Source organism: Scyliorhinus torazame, chromosome 18 (genome assembly GCF_047496885.1).
Source record: "Scyliorhinus torazame isolate Kashiwa2021f chromosome 18, sScyTor2.1, whole genome shotgun sequence".
Classification (NCBI taxonomy): domain Eukaryota; kingdom Metazoa; phylum Chordata; class Chondrichthyes; order Carcharhiniformes; family Scyliorhinidae; genus Scyliorhinus; species Scyliorhinus torazame.
The window spans coordinates 151,316,440-151,333,883 of NC_092724.1; the positions used below are offsets into that span (position 1 = coordinate 151,316,440).

General features: G+C 44.5%; 1 protein-coding gene across 2 annotated transcripts in view; it reads left to right on the forward strand.

The window, feature by feature from the left end:
* LOC140395620 (E3 ubiquitin-protein ligase rnf213-alpha-like) overlaps nt 1–17,444 on the forward strand; it is a 183,743-nt gene that overhangs the window by 112,231 nt on the left and 54,068 nt on the right. For both annotated transcript variants that reach the window (XM_072483605.1, XM_072483606.1), the window contains 6 exons: nt 191–379; nt 1,447–1,577; nt 7,751–7,908; nt 10,559–10,771; nt 12,884–13,062; nt 15,950–16,070. In XM_072483605.1, coding sequence (XP_072339706.1) covers nt 191–379; nt 1,447–1,577; nt 7,751–7,908; nt 10,559–10,771; nt 12,884–13,062; nt 15,950–16,070 — 991 coding nt within the window. The remainder of the gene's footprint in view (nt 1–190; nt 380–1,446; nt 1,578–7,750; nt 7,909–10,558; nt 10,772–12,883; nt 13,063–15,949; nt 16,071–17,444) is intronic.

Sequence of the window (17,444 nt, forward strand, 5' to 3'; positions counted from 1 at the left end):
CACTGTACATTGGCATTAACTCATATGATGTCATAATACTGTCCATCCCAATAATTCATAGACTTTTAAAACACAAGATTGGCTTCACTTATCGACTTACCTTTTCTATACTTCCCAATCTTTGTGCTGGCTGGTACAATTGACCTTGGTTTTTCATCACAATTTTTAATAAATACTTCCTGTTTTACAGGCACACGCTTTGGAAACGAGTTCAAAAAGTAGTGACACCTTTCCTGGCACAGATTATCTCTATTATAGACCAGGACTGTAACCTAAACTTGTTAATTGATGATTCTCCTGTATCTGTACAAAAACTTTGGATGGACATTTTTGGTGACCCAAATCTGCTGGATCTTCGTTACAACAGAAGTACCTTCAGGTAGGTATTTTAATAAGTCGAAAGGTCTTCGTTATAAAGGCTCCTCATTGATCATTATCTGTAACATTATGCTTACTAAATGTAGTTTCCTCCCTTGCTCATTCTGCATAAGTGCAGCATCTGTTACCTATACTGCTTTAATGTATCACTCCGTGTACTGGATTTTTCACTGCTGAATAATATCAGAATGGTTCATTATCTCCCCAGTGTTTAATTGTTGATCTTAACTAACCGGTTTCTATCAGCTGGGTGGCATGGGTCTGCCATTGCATTTCTCACATAATGAATGCTGAATAGAACCTAGGTACTTTATATGGAGGGGAAGAGTTTAGCATTAGGTGATATTGCAGAATCTTGTATTGAAAGGTTACAAAATTCACGGTGGCACAGTGGTTAGCACAGCTGCCTCACAATTCAATTCCAGCTTTGGGTGACTGTCTATGTGGAGTTTGTACATTCTCCATGTGTCAGCGTGGGTTTCCTACGGGTGCTCCGATTTCCTCCCACTGGGAGGAAACCGGCGCACCTGGAGGAAACCCACGCAGACGCGAGGATGAAGTGCAAACCTCAAACACACAGTCACTCGAGGTTGGAATTGAACCCAGGTCCCTGGTGCTGTGAGGCAGCAGTGCTAACCACTGTGCCACCATGCCGCCCCAAAAAGTGTGCGCCCAGCACACATTGGAATTCGCACACTCAGGAACAAGTTTTAAGCCTTTACCTTATTGGCTACAGGTGCTGACCTGTTCCTGTGCCAGAGATAGTGAATGATAAACTGTCGGGGTTTTCCCCTTACTATATTTTGAAGAAAACTCAATTTCTATCTTACCTAAAGAGGACTGTGTCTACCATGCATGTGCAGACATAAGAACTTAACATGAAGTAGGCTTCAGTTCTGTTGTTGACACCATCACCATAGCCTTCCAGAGTAGCAGTTTTGTTTTGCATCATCCCCATACATTTCTGGCTTACCTTTTACCTGCCAGGTGAAAAGTTAAATCGTGCATTAAAATGGTCTGCACTTTCCGTATAATCTTTGAGGAATATGTTTATTTTTGTTTTGTCAGCTTACAATCTGAAATTGTGGTTCACAACTACATGAAGATGGATGTACTGGCAATTAGCAATGTCCTGCCTTTCAGTTGGAGAATAAAAGATTTTCTGGATGAGTTGTGGATTCAGACCCAGTACATGGAAGGTATTTGATAACTGTGTTCACAAGGAGAATTAAATGAAGTTAAATATTTGTATCATTGCTGTGATATGATTACACATGGACAATTGGTAGGGAGTTCAAACAAAATACTCAAGGGGCGGGATTCTCTGTTGCTTGCGCCGAAATCCCGTTCGGCGATCGGGCGGAGAATGGGCTCCGACGACGGAATCGGGCCCAGCGCCGGTTCAACGGCAGTCAGCCATGCTCCGCCCCCTTGGAAATGGCGTCATTGCGGCGCACGGCGTTGCAATGGCGTTGGCGCGTCATCGGCCAGGCCACCCGCATTCCTCCGCCCCCGATGTGCCGAGTTGCCGACAACGCGGGACACATGTGGTGTCAGCCGTGCGGGAACCCGGCATGGCGGCTGTGGACTGTGTCCAGCGCTGTCACACATGGCTGGGACCCGTGCCGCTCGCCGGGGGGGGGGGGTCTTCCACGAGGGCTGGTGGGGGATGGCCAGGGCGTGGGCTGTGGGGTCGCGGATGGCGGGTTGGGTCCGCACACGGCTGGCGACATGTACGGCGCAACTGCTGCAGGTCGTCAGCCGTACGCATACATGGCCTGGGACCAGGCTATTCTCCGGCTGTTGGCGACGTGGGAGGTGGAGTTTCACCTGGTGCCGGTGCTGGCCCCTCATCGGTCCCGGAATCGGTGAAAGTTTTGCGCCAATCGTTTGGTCATAAACGACCACACGTGCTCCACCGGTGCCGCTAAAATGGAGAATCCAACCCAAGATCTTATTTCCATTGGAAATGAATTGGATAAGCTTTATATGAAACCATTATTTATTTAAATCTACCCTTGCTGCATACCCCTTCCTTCAGCTGCCAGAAAAGCTCAGACTCAAGCCCATTCATGCAGTGTGGCACTGTTAAATCGAGGTGCAGGCAGAACATGGAGTTAGCCTGTGCTTATTGACAGTGATTTTTCCATCTTCCCTGTGATCTCTGTTCCATTCTCCCCAAACTAATACAATTGAGAATCGAACAAACAGCATAAGGAACCCGGTGATGAAACACACATCTCCTCCTGCTTCATTGGGCATTGCTTTGGAACTGCAACGGTAAAATAGAACAGCCAAACACCATCCTTCTTCAGCCCTATTGATATTGTGAATCCAGCCTTGGCAGAGGCTGAACAACTGCAGAAACACAAAGCATTCACCCAATCACGCTTTTTGTATATCCTTTCTGTGGATCAAAAACGATCAGACCCACTAAACCAATCACTGGCTTGCGACCAAAACCCTATTTATTATCCAATTCTTGCGCACAATGTTTTCTTGCTTGGGCTCCAACCCCCTGACTCCCTTACATCATTTGTTATTTTAACCATTAGTCCCTTTTCAGTTTATTTGTTCCTAAACCAGCAAATATATTTTTGTACCAAGCAGACATTGCATTTTTTAATATGTATTTTATTAGAGTTTTTCCATTTTTACAAATAATGCAACAAATCCTCAAAACTGGTAGAGTACAGTTTGCTCCTGCATACATGAATACAGAAAAAGACAGAAGAACGGCAACACAATTGGTTCAGCTTAATCATTAAGCTTGGTGCTTCAGATTATGCAATTTAAAAACACCAAATGGATAAGCTAGAGGATGGGGGGGAAGAGAATAAGGCTATGTAAATATGATGCACATCATGTTTAGCGAGGTCAAGGTGGTGCTACATAACTTTTGGAAAGCCTTGTAGGAGCAAGTCAGACATTGCAACCTATAAATTTGAGATGGGGTCCCATACTTTTCGGAGTGCATCTGATTTAAAATGGAGTATGCAAGTTAGGAACTCGATAGGGATGCATTCAGAAACTGAACTGGACCAGCCACATAAATACTGTGGCTTCAAGTTCAAGCCAGAGGCCAGGAATCCTGTGGCAAGTAACTCACCTCCTGACTCCCAAAACCTGTCCACCACCTACAAGGCACAAGTCTGGAGTATGTTGGGATACACCCCACTTTCCTGGATGCTGCAGCTCCAACAGCACTCGAGAAACTTAACATCATCCAGGAAAACCCTTTCCACAAACATTTGATTTCTCCACCACCGACACACAGTAGCAGCAGTGTGTACCATCTATGAGATGCACTTCAGGAACTCACCAAGGCTACTTAGGCAGCATCTTCCAAATCCATGATCATTGCCATCTAGAAAGACAAGGTACATGGGAACACAACCATCTCATGTGCTCCTCAAGTCACTCGTCATCCTGACTTGGAAATGTATCGTTGTTCCTTTCCTGTCACTGGGTCAAAATCCTGGAATTCCCTCCCGAATAGCACAGTGTGTGTATCTACACGACATGGACTGTAGCGGTTCAAGAAGGCAGCTCATCCCCACCATCTCAAAGATAGTTAGGGATGGACAACAAATGCTGGCCTAGTCAGTGAAGCCCACATCCCATAAATTGAATAAAAAATAAAAATTTTACGCCAGGTCTGAATTGAGAATATTTATCGTTAATCCACCAGCAAAGCATGTTCTTCCATGCCACAAAAGTTAGGATGTTACAGCCTTTTTTTATTAGCATCAGTATTCTATCTGGGAGCCTCAGAAATAGGAATTAAGTATCAAATTCTAAGGCCATGCTGAATATTTCCTCAAGCTCTTTTAAGTACACCAAGCCAGTAGGATTTAATCTTGTGACAGGACACCACACAGTGTATGTAGTCTCACTCAGTTACATAAGAACATAAGAACTAGGAGCAGGAGTAGACCATCTGGCCCCTCGAGCCTGCTCCCCCATTCAATGAGATCATGGCTGATCTTTTGTGGACTCAGCTCCACTTTCCGGCCCGAACACCATAACCCTTAATCCCTTTATTCTTCAAAAAACTATATTATCTTTATCTTAAAAACATTTAATGAAGGCGCCTCAACTGCTTCACTGGGCAGGGAATTCCATAGATTCACAACCCTTTGGATGAACAAGTTCCTCCTAAACTCAGTCCTAAATGACCTTGCACTTTTGGGACAACGAGGATGTTGCAGGGTCTAACCTGTGTCTCAAGCTTGGTGTTGATATCCAGACGGTATAATATTTTGAACTGAGTCTCTTTCGTTCTATTATAGACTGAAATGCTATTAGCATGTTCCCATATATTGTCCCAGGTCTCCTCATCAATACTGACTGCAAAGTATTTTTCCCAAGCCTGCAGTGTTTCTAATGTACTCATACAAGATCTAGAATACAAAGTGTCGTAAAACTCGAATAATTGCTTGGGTTCCGCAGAGATCAGGATTATTTCCACTGGGAGACAGAAGCGTCAGGATGCATAGCTGTCTTATTAAGGATAGTCTCTACATTGCATATATTTTAAAAAGGAGTATCTTGGGACATTGTTGGCATAGTTGCTCAAAAGGTGGACTGTAGCAGTTCAAGAAGGCAGAAGGAAGCACCACTAAACATGCCGCCCAGCCTGCAAATAACTTCTTTCTCCAGATATCAAATCCATGGTTCACAACACCTGGTGGCAAATCTAGGTTGCCCTGAATGGGGGAAGAGAGCAGAAGTTAATTTTGATTTCCTTTCCCATCCCGTCTCTCACCACCACCGCCACCACATATCGCTGCTAAGGAATGGTTGGATACCACCCTCCGGGCAACCTTGGTTCTCCAGGTCCTCCAGGATTTCTGACATACCACATAGCTGGTTTTCCATGGATTGCAAGAGGTGCTCAACTGAGGAAGTTACACTTTCGACAGTCAGGATTCTCTCCACTGTCTCCTCTTACTAGGATTCTGCAGTTTAATCTCATGAGCACTGGTGTTCTGTGCCAACAAGCCGAGTTTATCATCAATAATATTAGCAATCATCCGCTGTAATCTTTCGAGAGTGCTGGATCAATTCATCATGTTGAGGAGTCGGCTTCACCCCAGTTGCATCTAACTGCTCTCCTTTGTCAGTGGTTTTCTTAGGATTTCTTGGCATTCCAATCAAGTAGATCCAGCCGAAGTACCTAGTACAGTTAGCACTTCTCTGCTCCTCCTGTCTGTGCCTGGTATCAATCTTCAGCTTGTTTTCAGAATTCTAGTAACCCGTTCCAAACTTAAATATCTAATACGACATGATTACCTCAGTAGCCTTCACTTGTTCACCTCGTATTCCAACACTCAACTCCTTGCTGGATTGATTTATTTGAGCCATTGTGAGAACCCAGTGCTTGATTTTAAAAAGCAGGTGGCAATACTTTACAGTAGGTTTGTAGGAATGACACTCGAGTAAATTGCTGCTCAGCCTAGTGGCCCTTGACAGAAATGTGTCTAAAAAGCAGAAGTTCACAACCCTCTAACATTTTACTTTTGTACCCATGTTATCGCATTGTTCATAAATGCATTATGCAGTGGCACTGTGTTGCACTGGAAATAGGTGCCAATGTATCAGCAAGTGCATTTTTTTGCATTTACATTGTTAAGCTTACTAAAGACATGATAAGAAGTCTTACAACACCAGGTTAAAGCCCAACAGGTTTGTTTCAAACACTAGCTTTCGGAGTATGTTCCAGAAACATATATATAGACAAATTCAAAGATGCAAGACAATGCTTAGAATGCGAGCATTTGCAGTTAATTAAGTTTTTACAGATCCAGAGATAGGGGTAACCCCAGGTTAAAGAGGGTGAATTGTCTCAAGCCAGGACAGTTGGTAGGATTTCGCAAGCCCAGGCCAGATGGTGGGGGGATGAATGTAATGCGACATGAATCCCAGGTCCCGGTTGAGGCCGCACTCATGTGCGGAACTTGGCTATAAGTTTCTGCGCGGCGATTCTGCGTTGTCGCGCATCCTGAAGGCCGCCTTGGAGAACGCTTAGCCGGAGATCAGAGGCTGAATGCCCTTGACTGCTGAAGTGTTCCCCGACTGGAAGGGAATATTCCTGCCTGGTGATTGTCGCGCGATGTCCGTTCATTCGTTGTCGCAGCGTCTGCATGGTCTCGCCAATGTACCACGCTTCAGGACATCCTTTCCTGCAGCGTATGAGGTAGGCAACGTTGGCCGAGTCGCACGAGTATGTACCCCGTACCCGGTGGGTGGTGTTCTCACGTGTAATGGTGGTATCCATGTCAATGATCTGGCACGTTTTGCAGAGATTGCCATGGCAGGATTGTGTGGTGTTGTGGTCGCTGTTCTGAAGGCTGGGTAGTTTGCTGCAAAGAATGGTTTGTTTGAGGTTGCGCAGTTGTTTGAAGGCAAGTAGTGGGGGTGTGGGGATGACCTTGGCTAGATGTTCATCTTCATCGATGACGTGTTGAAGGCTGCGAAGAAGATGTCGTAATTTCTCCGCTCCGGGAAAGTACTGGATGACGAAGGGTACTCTGTCGGTTGTGTCCTGTGTTTGTCTTCTGATGTGGAGATGACATGATGTGGAGATGCCGGTGTTGGACTGGGGTGAGCATAGTAAGAAGTCTTACAACACCAGGTTAAAGTCCAACAGGTTTGTTTCGAATCACTAGCTTTCAGAGCACATCTCCTTCTAAACTTACTAAAGACCGGTGATGGTTATTAGCTCAACGTTCAAAAAAATATAAATGGACACAGCTTGGTGGAAGCCAGAAGGAGTGTGTATGTCAGCTGAGCTGTCTGCAGAATAAACTTGCTGAAGTAAAAGGCAAGCAGTGGTATTATACTTCCATCATATACTGATATTTAAGACTCACAATGGGTAAGATAGCAGGTGAACACAAATTCTCCATTTCAACACTCAGGTGAAAATATCAGGATTGAGCGAATGGAGTAGGCCTATAGATACCATGATACAGGGGCAGCACGGTGGCGCAGTGGGTTAGCCCTGCTGCCTCACGGCGCTGATGTCCCAGGTTGGACCCCGGCTCTGGGTCACTGTCCGTGTGGAGTTTGCACATTCTCCCCGTGTTTGCTTGGGTTTCGCCCCCACAACCCAAAGATGTGCAGGTTGGGTGGATTGGCCACGCTAAATTGCCCCTTAATTGGAAAAAATGAATTGGGTACTCTTAATTTATTTTAAAAAAGAAACATTGATACCATGATACCACACAAGTCACATTTCTATTTAGTACTTTTATCTCTATGTAACTTCTGCGAAATATATTAGACAGCAAAATGAAATAGCTGGAAAACTTGAAATTACTCCACAGAATTAATAATAACCTGTCCTATTTCCCAAACTTAAAAACAGGACGAACTGAGCAAAAGGTGAATGAAATATTTAACAGAACTGGATTTGGAAAGTACCTCTCAAATGTGAGTGGAGAATGGAGACTGGATTTTTTCTGGAGATACTTGGATGATTTCCTACTGATGACCATGAGCATTTCATGCGAATTGGAGTTTCAGGTAAAGTATTTCTGTCTAGATGATTTAACTTTCCGAAATGGGAAAATACTTTCATGTAACTATTCATAACACGATAGATCTTTACCATTTGGACCAGAGAAGAAAATAAAGCAGGACCTCAACCAAGTTTCATTTGTGTACTCTGTAGAGGCAATAAACTGAAAATCGACCCCAATTTTCAAATAATCTATATTGTTGTACAATGTATAGTGGTAGGAAAATGCAAGGCTTCATAATTAAAATTAGAAACCGGAACACAATAGGCCCTGACTCCTGAGCTCCCCAATGTCCGATTGTGTGGGTAGCCCAAAGATTCACTGGGAAGTCCCTCTCGGAATTTCCCAGACAAGGGTTTGCACGGCAACTGCCCTGTGCTGGGAACCATCCAAAAATGCTATTTAAATCACAAACTCTGGATAGGTTTCGTATGTGTCACACAAATAGTTACCCAGAAAAAGTTAGAAAGAAAACCTCAACTAACTATTGTAAAGACTCCGGCATTGATATCGTCAACCCACCCACCTGAGGTCTAGTCACCTTCAGTCCTCCCAGGAAACTCAGAGATTCAAAACGTTGATTCCGTTTCTCCATAGATGCTGCCCAGATTTACTGAGTTTATCCAGCATTTTCTGTTTTTATTCTATGGCTTTGGACTGTTCATAGACACCTGCCCAAATAAAAGGAATGCTGATCAAGTGTTCCTGTATGTTTTTAAAAAGTCATTTTTACAGGATGTGGGCTTCACTTTTGTGAAGGCCAGCATTTGTTGCTGGTCACTAGGCCAGCATTTGTTGCCCATCCCTAATTGCCCTTGAGAAGGTGGTGGTGAGTTGCCTTCTTGAACCGCTGCAGTCCATGTGGTGTAGTTACACCCACAGTGCTATTAGGAAGGGAATTCCAGTGACAGTGAACGAACGGTGATATATTTCCAAGTCAGGATGTTGAGTGACTTGGGGGAGAACTTCCAGGCGGTGGTGTTCCCAGGTATCTGTTGCCCATGTCCTTCTAGTTAGTAGTAGTCATGGGTTTAGAAGGTGCTGCCTAAGGAGATTTGGTGAGTTCCTGCAGTGCATCTTGTAGATGGTACACACTGCTGTTACTATGCGTTGGTGATGGAGGGAGTGAATGTTTGTGGAAAGAGTGCCAATCAAGCAGGGCCACTTTGTCGTGGATGGTATTGAGCTTCTTGAATGTTGTTGGAGCTGCACTCATCCAGGCAATTGGGGAGTATTCCATCACACTTCTGACTTATGCCTTGTAGGTGGTGGACATGCTTTGGGGAGTCAGGAGGTGAGTTACAGAGGATTCCTAGCCTCTGACCTGCTCTTGTAGCCAAAATATTTATATGGCTAGTCCAGTTCAGTTTCTGGTCAATGGCAAGTTTTAGGATGTTGATAGTGGGGGATTTGGTGATGTCCAGGGGAGATGGTTAGATTCTCTCTTGTTGGAGATGGTCATTGCCCAGCACTTGTGTGATGCGAATGTAACTTGACACTTGTCAGACCAGCCTGGATATTGTCCGGTCTTGCTGCATTTGTACGAATGGTGCTGAACATTGTGCAATAATCAGCGAACATCCCCACATCTGACCTTCTGTTGGAAGGAAGATCATTGATGAAACAGCCGAAGATAGTTGGATCTCGGACACTACCCTGCGGAACTCCTGCAGTGATGTCCCGGGACTGAGATGATTGGCCTCCAACAGTCACAACCATCTTTCTTTGTCTCGGCGATAGCTTGCCCCCATTAACTTCCAACTCCTCACAAACACTAGGCGGGATTCTCCCCTACCCGGCGGGGTGGGGGGGTTCCGGTGTAATGGAGTGGCGGGAACTACTCCGGCGTCGGACCGCCCGAAAGTGCGGAATTCTCCGTACCTTTAGGGGCCAAGCCCTCACCTTGAGGGGCTAGGCCCGCGCCGGAGTGGTTTCCGCTCCGCCGGCTGGCGGGAAAGGCCTTTGGCGGGCAACGCATGCGCAGGAGCGTCAGCGGCCGCTCACGGCATCCCCGCGCATGCGCAGGGGAGGGGGTCTCTTCTGCCTTCGCCATAGTGAAGACCATGGCGAAGGCGGAAGAAAAAGAGTGCCCCCATGGCACAGGACCGCCCGTGGATTGGTGGGCTCCAATCACGGGCCAGGCCACCGTGGGGGCATCCCCCGGGGCCAGATCCCCCGCCCCCCAAGGACCCCGGAGCCTGCCCGCGCCGCCTTGTTCCGCCGTTCAAAAGGAGGTTTAATCCACGCCGGCGGGTGAGGGTTGACAGCGGCGGGCCGGAGAACCGCCGGGGGTGGGCCCGCCGACCTGCGCGATTCCTGCCGACCGGCGCGGCGCGATTCCCGCACCCGCCGAATCTCTGGTGGCGGAGAATTCGGGACACGGCGGGGGCGGGATTCACGCCAGCCCCCGGCGATTCTCCGACCCAGTGGGGGTCGGAGAATCGCGCCCACTACTTGTATAAAGGTTGACCCCCTAACTTTTTGTTTGCTTTAAAAGGCTCTCAAAATTCAATTTTGTACCAGTATATTCAGTAATTCATGTAGTATGATTACTGTACAGCTCAGCCGGAGAGATATTTGAGGAAACCTTTGTTAAATGTGTTATCCTACTTGTTAAATTTGTTGAACTTTTTTTTTTTGCATTTTTAATTTAGTTCCTTCGAGGAGCACTGATGTCCTGTGTAAATGAACTGAAAATAAAATATAGCATGGGAGATGAAGTCTCTTTGCTTTGGGTGCACTTTGCATATCAGCACTTCAAAAATCGTCTGCAAAATTTTTCCCGAATTGTTGCAGTACATCCTTTGGTCCTACAGCTTCTACAGAGGGTGAGAAATGAAATTCAGAGAGCAGAAAACAGAGAGATGGTGAGTATGCTTATCAATATTTTGGTGAAATTGCAGAACGATTTTTCAACATAATTTAGTTTTCATAACCATAGGGAAGAAAAAAATTGCATTCATTTAACATCTTTTCATTACACTTGGAACATCTCAACCCAGATCATTTTCAAAGACTAACCACTGTTCTTTGGTCATTAACCATTAATTTTATCGTAGGCAGAAGAAATGGGGCAACATGGTAGCACAGTGGGTAGCACTGTTGCTTCACAGCTCCAGGGTCCCAGATTCGATTCCCAGCTTGGGTCACTGTGTGGAGTCTGCGTGGGTTTCCTCCGGGTGCTCCGTTTTCCTCCCAAACGTCCCGAAAGACGCGCTGTTAGGTAATTTGGACATTCTGAATTCTCCTACTGTGTACCTGAACAGGCGCTGGAATGTAGCGACTAGGGGCTTTTCACAGTAACTTCATTGCAGTGTTAATGTAAGCCTACTTGTGACAGTCAAAGATTATTATTATTATTAAATGGCATTCGTTATTGAATTCTAGTGAGTGCTATATCCATAGACCACATAGAAGACCCAAATACTTGTGAATCACCCATTATGTACCAAAACAAATGTTTCATCCACATTTCAAGTGGCGCACGAGTTTCATTTGATAAAATTTCCAATATTAACAAATTATTTCAGCAAGTTCAGTGCAAAACAATTAGTACTTAATTGCCTTTGAGCTTGCTATCGGTATATCTGTGGTCTTTGAGCTTGCTATCGGTATATCTGTGCATTTAGTAAAGTTAAGGACATCAGAATTTCAAAAACATGTGTTGTATCTGATGTCATAGTCATTTATGTTGCAGAAGGATGCCATTCAGTCCATCAAGTCCATACTGGCTCCCCTGCAGCCTATCAATATCCTATTGTTAGGCAATTCATATTATCTTCACTGTGATACCATCGGCAAACTTTGAAATTTTACTCCCTATTTCAAGGTCCTAGAACCAAATAATTTGGAGCAAAAAGCAGTCTTTCTAGTACTGACCCTTGGTGAGTGCCGTTGTCCACCACCTTCCAGTCTGTAAAACAACTGTCTGCCACAATTTAACTGCTTTCTGTCCTCAAACCAGTTTTAGACACTGGTGCCCTTTTTCATAAACCTCGTATAAGCAGCCTTTTATTTGGTACTTTGTCAAATGCTTTCCATATCCTTATAAACAACATCCACCACATTCCCATCATCCACTTTATTTGTTACTTCATCACAAAAATTTGATTAGATTGTCGAGCACAATCTGCCTTTTACATATCCACACTGGCTGTATTTAATTAACTCAAACCTCTCCAAGTGCCTTTTTCCTTCCACTCGCCCTCTCCCAGATGTAACGATGTTAGACTAACTGGCACCCTTTCTTGAATAAGGGTGTCGTATTTGCCACTCGCCAATCCTCTGGCACCTCCCCCAGATCTAGGAAAGTTTGAAAAATTAAGGCAAGCCCTTGCACTATCTCCACCCTCGCTTCCTTTTGCTCCCTGGGATGTAAGCCATCCAGACCAGTACCCTAAGCATTTTTTTTTTCTGAAGATCCTTTTCAAGTCATCTATACCTCAAAACTGTTTGAGTTTAATTAATTAAGGCAGAGTGTTAGAACAAAGAATAATACAGCACAGGAACAGGCCCTTCGGCCCTCCAAGCATGCGCCAACCATGGTACCTGCCGAAACTAAAACCGTCTGCACGTACGGAGTACGTATCCTTCCATTCCCACCCTATTCATATATTTGTCTAGATGCCCCTTAAATGCCGTGATCGTACCTGCTCCCACCACATCACAGACAGCGCGTTTCATATATTTACCACCCTCTGTGTAAAAAAAACTTGCCGCGCACATCTGTTCTAAACTTTTCCCCACGCACTCTAAACCTATGTCCCGTGGTACTTGACTCTCCTACCCTAGGAAAGAGTATCTGACTATCCACTCTGTCCATGCCACTCATAATCTTGTAGCCCTCTATCAGGTCACCTCTCAACCTCCGTCATTAATAGCTTAATGGGTTCCCCAACATTTGTGCAGAGCTGCTTCTATGGAACTTTTCCACCCATTTATAAACTTGTGGTCAATTACTTTTTCTTATTTTAATGCAGGTCATAGATGTTTATGCAGCAGCTGCCTGTATTGAAATGCTAGAATCTGCACGTACTGAAACATCATCTACGGTTTGGCTGCAGAAGGTGAACAGTCTGCAAATGCCAATTGAGCTAATCTGCACTGAAGAATTCCTGCAGTGCCAAGGAATTAAATCACCTGTTGTACAGTTAGTCCAGTAAGAATGTTTTTCATTAGCATACACTTTGATGATTTAAAGTGAAAGAGGCATAGCTATTAAACACAAGTGGGAAATATTGCAAAGTAGCTTCAAGATTTGTGATCATCACCAACAAGGTTATGCTTTGTGATAAGGCGTTAATACATTGCTATTAAAATTATGAGCAGTGAAGTTTCTTCTAATGTACCGATGAGCATTTTCCTCCAGCTAAGTATACCAGCTGGCATTTTATAAACCTGTGACACCACATTATTGCACTTTCATTTCACTCGGTCGCTGATCCTTAAATCACTGCCCCCTTCTTTGGAATTCTCTTTCAAATCTACTTTACTTCAGCTTTCTCACTTTATTGCAGACTCAATGGGCCGAATAGCCTCCTTCTGCACTGTAATTTCTATGAGTATGAGTATTAACATACTCCTTTAAAAAGCTCATCACCCCAACTGTGCTTTCATCCCTTCCCTCAATCTTTCCTGTTTCCTACTCAGTGCTAGGAAACATTTTCCCTGAAACAGACTTGGCTCTTTCACGTCACAAAGAAATATACACAAACATTGTATTTTAAATCAGTGAAGCAATAAATTATTTAAAGGGGCATTCTGTTTACGGTGATGTTAAATTTAATGTTAATTTAGAAAATTGTTAAAGGACATCTTGCAACATCCCCAAAATAACACAATAAAAAAGGATATTTTTGCAGAACCATCTTGTTCAAATTTTCCCAAATGAATTAAAATTAGACCATGTGGCCTGTGTTTCTCCAACCTTGTGACAGTATAACTGCCGTCATTTTTGTTCCATGTTAATGTACCTAAAGCAACCACGTGCAGTGATAAAGGAAACATTATCAGTTTACTGTGTGGCCAGTGATACTGCACATTGAATAGTTAGATTAATCACCACAACATTTGTATACTGCTTTTGATGTAGGTAAACATCTTGAGATGCTTCACATGAGCATAATAGGACAAATATTGAGGTTGAGCTAAAGTCTGAGATATTAATAAGGATGAAGAAGAGCTTGGTGAAATAGATGTGTTTTAAGGAGGACAAGAGACAGTGACTTAGGCAGAGAATTTTGAGGCTTAGCACCAAAAGTGCCTGAAGGCACAACCAAAGACAGTGGGGTCGAAGGGGCTGGGGAATGTATAAGAAGTCAAAGTTTGGGGAACAGAGTCATTGAAGAATTGTAAACCAGGAGGAAGATAGAGGTGCAGAGAGGACGTTAAGAGGTGTGGAGAGGTGCAGCCATGGAGAGCCGTTGAACACAGGGATGGGAATTTTTAATTGGAGACATTCACAGACTGCGGGAGCCAATGCAGGTCAGCGAGCACAAATAATAGATGAGAACGACTGGGCTAAGGTTTAGAATATGGACAGCGGAGTTTTGGATATAGTCTGTGAGTGAGTATATAGTGTATGAGTGAGTATATAGTGTATGAGTGAGTTCAGCAACTGCTTGAAGTACAGAGTATTGTTGGACGCACTGCTAAAGGTTTTCCCATATAAACCGGGGAATCAAGGAGGCGTAAAAAATAGACCGTGAACCAACATAGTTTGATCCAACAAAGGCAAGAGTGGATCTGGTGATGTTTGGTGTAGTGGCAGAGATATAGCAGCCATAGTGACAATCCGGCAGTAAGTTACAGGAAAAGTCATTCCGCAGAGGTTTTGCAGAATGCAGAGCAGGAACCCGCAGAAAAGTATCAGAATGAGCTAAGCATGATTTGGAAATTTCCCAAAGAAAAGAACGGTGAATTGAGGACTCAGCTGCAGGCCAGATACTAGAATCTAAATGGGCCATCAGAGAATGTAGTTGCAGTATCTAAATGGAATAAGGCTGGAAAAACAGCAAAAGACTGTCGAGCAAGATTTGCAGCAAGTGGAAGGTGGACCGTCAAATGGAAAAGCTCAACTTAAAACTTGAAATTTACAAATATAAATCTATATTGGGGTGGAGCAAGGAATGAGATCTACTGTATTGCTGCACAGAGAACTGGCATAGACTTATTTAATGACTAAGTTGTAGAAACTATTGCACACCAGTGCGTGGTTACACAGTCCAATCTAATAGAGTAACCCATTTGGATCCTGAAGGAATTTCAAAACTAAATCTCAGCAAAGTTCCAGCCATTGATAAGAGCACTGTGGAAACGGAATAACCATCAAGGCCAGGAAATGAACAAGGGGCTGTATAGAGATGGCTTTAATCGTATGACTTGAACTTGTAATTTTGGTTAAATTCCTGCCACTATTGGAGCCCAAGGACCTTGAGTAGTAAAAGAGGAACTTGGGAAGAAAAGGTAAAAGATGGTTTACATGAGACAAATTCCTATTTCAGTTCCTTGAAAAGATGTAGTCACCCAGACCAATGAATGAAACTTGTCCTTAAATATAACAATTCCGTATTACGTTCTCAAAAGGGATAAGTTTTCAGGTTGAAACCTTAAAGAGCTTTGTAGTACTATTGACAAACAGTGCTATATTCGACAAGCACTTTCAATTGCCTCATATACGTTATGCGGAGACCCGTCCTGTGAAATCGATCATTAGAATAGCACATTGTCTTTTGTTGGTTGAATGAGAACACAGGCTATCAGTGCTACTATTCCATTCAGATTTCTTTATCCAATTGGCCGTCAAGATATTTGCTCATATTCTTTCATTGTTGAACTATTCTTTTAATTTAAAGTATTTACAAAATACAAAAAGCCATTTTGTAATTCATTATTTTAAAGGAGCAAAGATAGTATTTACAAATGAGTCTCGTCCTCTCAACAAATCGAGCTATCAAATTCTTAGCTGTAAATTTAATAAGAATGTGCTGCATTTAGAAGGAAGATCTTTTACCTTTACCTATTAAATGCTTGCACTTGTATTTCAGAACGGGTTGGAATCGAATATTTTCAGTGTCACTTTTTGTGGAACATGTGATGCTGGGAGTTGAAGAAATTGAGAAGAGGCTGCAGGAATTGGTTGCAACATATGCTGGATTGCTTGGAAAGGTCTCCCATTGTGTTTTATGTTTGTGATTCCATGAATAATTTCTTATGTTTCTGAAAGTTTACGGGTTGATAGGGCTGGATTCGCCACGTTGCGCCATCGGTAGCGGCGCAACCGATGCACCGGAGAATCCAGTGTCGAGGAGAAAACGGCGGGGACCTGTTTCCGATGTTCTGGCCCCCTGCTGGCGCTGGGATCACTGTTCGTGCTCCGTGGCAGGTGGGAGGATGTAAATCCGTCATTAAGACCCAGCTCATCCAATTATTGGGACAGGCACCATATCCTCTGAGCCTCTGGCCAGGAATCACATGGGTGAGAATTATTGCTGGCCCTGACGAGCGTGTTTTTGACGCTGTGGACCTTGCAGTGGGCCAAAGGGGTAACTCTTTTAAGGGAGTTGCCCCAAACGTTCATCGGAGGGCCACCCTCTACCCCAAAATGCAAGACATATCCACCGCCCCAACCCCACCAGAAACCCCCTCAAAAAAGAGATCCCCACAGGCCCTCCTGATTCCTGTCAGGAAGCCCCAAAGAAGAGACCCTTCAGAAAGCCCCCGAGAAGTGAAGCCCCTCTCGGACTGCCCCCCAGAATAGAAGCCCCTCGTGTTGCCGCCAGAAGAGGCCCCTGTCAGGAAGCTCCCCAGGAGAGAAAGCCCTATCAGGAAGCCCCCACCAGCAAGTCCCCAGGAGAGAGGCTCCCCCCCTGGGAGAGAGACCCTGACTGGAAGCTGGAGAGCAGTCCAGACAGAGGCACTGAGAAAAATAACTGCTTTAATACTCACCTGGGCAATACACCTGCTGGCTCAAGCACAGGTAGCAGCATCTATCAATTCTTGGAAAGAGAAAACCAGTCAGCTGTGTTTAAACCCCCTTAAATCTCTGACTGAAAGCCATTCATTAACTTCTCTCTGATATTGACTTCACTAGGCTGTGATTGGCAGCCTCCAAATCACCCCCCCTCCCCCCCCCCCCCCAAGCTGTCAGCATTATGCCATTCATCTCCCTTCACAGTTGAATAACTTTGAAGTGGTCAGCTGAGAAACTAACTGCAATGTTTATAAACATCAATCTTTGATTGACAGCACCTGGACCACTTCAAACAGAGCTAAGTGTTTTCCATTCATCTCTCTTCACAGTTGAGTGATTTCGAAGTGGTCAGCTGGAAACGACCCTCTGAAGGGGGCTGTGCGGGGGGGTTGCGGGGGTCTCCCTTTATTTGGGGGTTCTCTGGGATGGGTCTTTATTTCGGGGTTCTCTGGTTGGCAGGAGTTGTCAGGTCACCCTGTACCTGGGGAGGGTGCCAGAAAATCCAGGTAGCAGCTGCGGGACCTCGCTATCGGTCTGCCCGCTCAAAATGGCACCCCAATAATGGAATT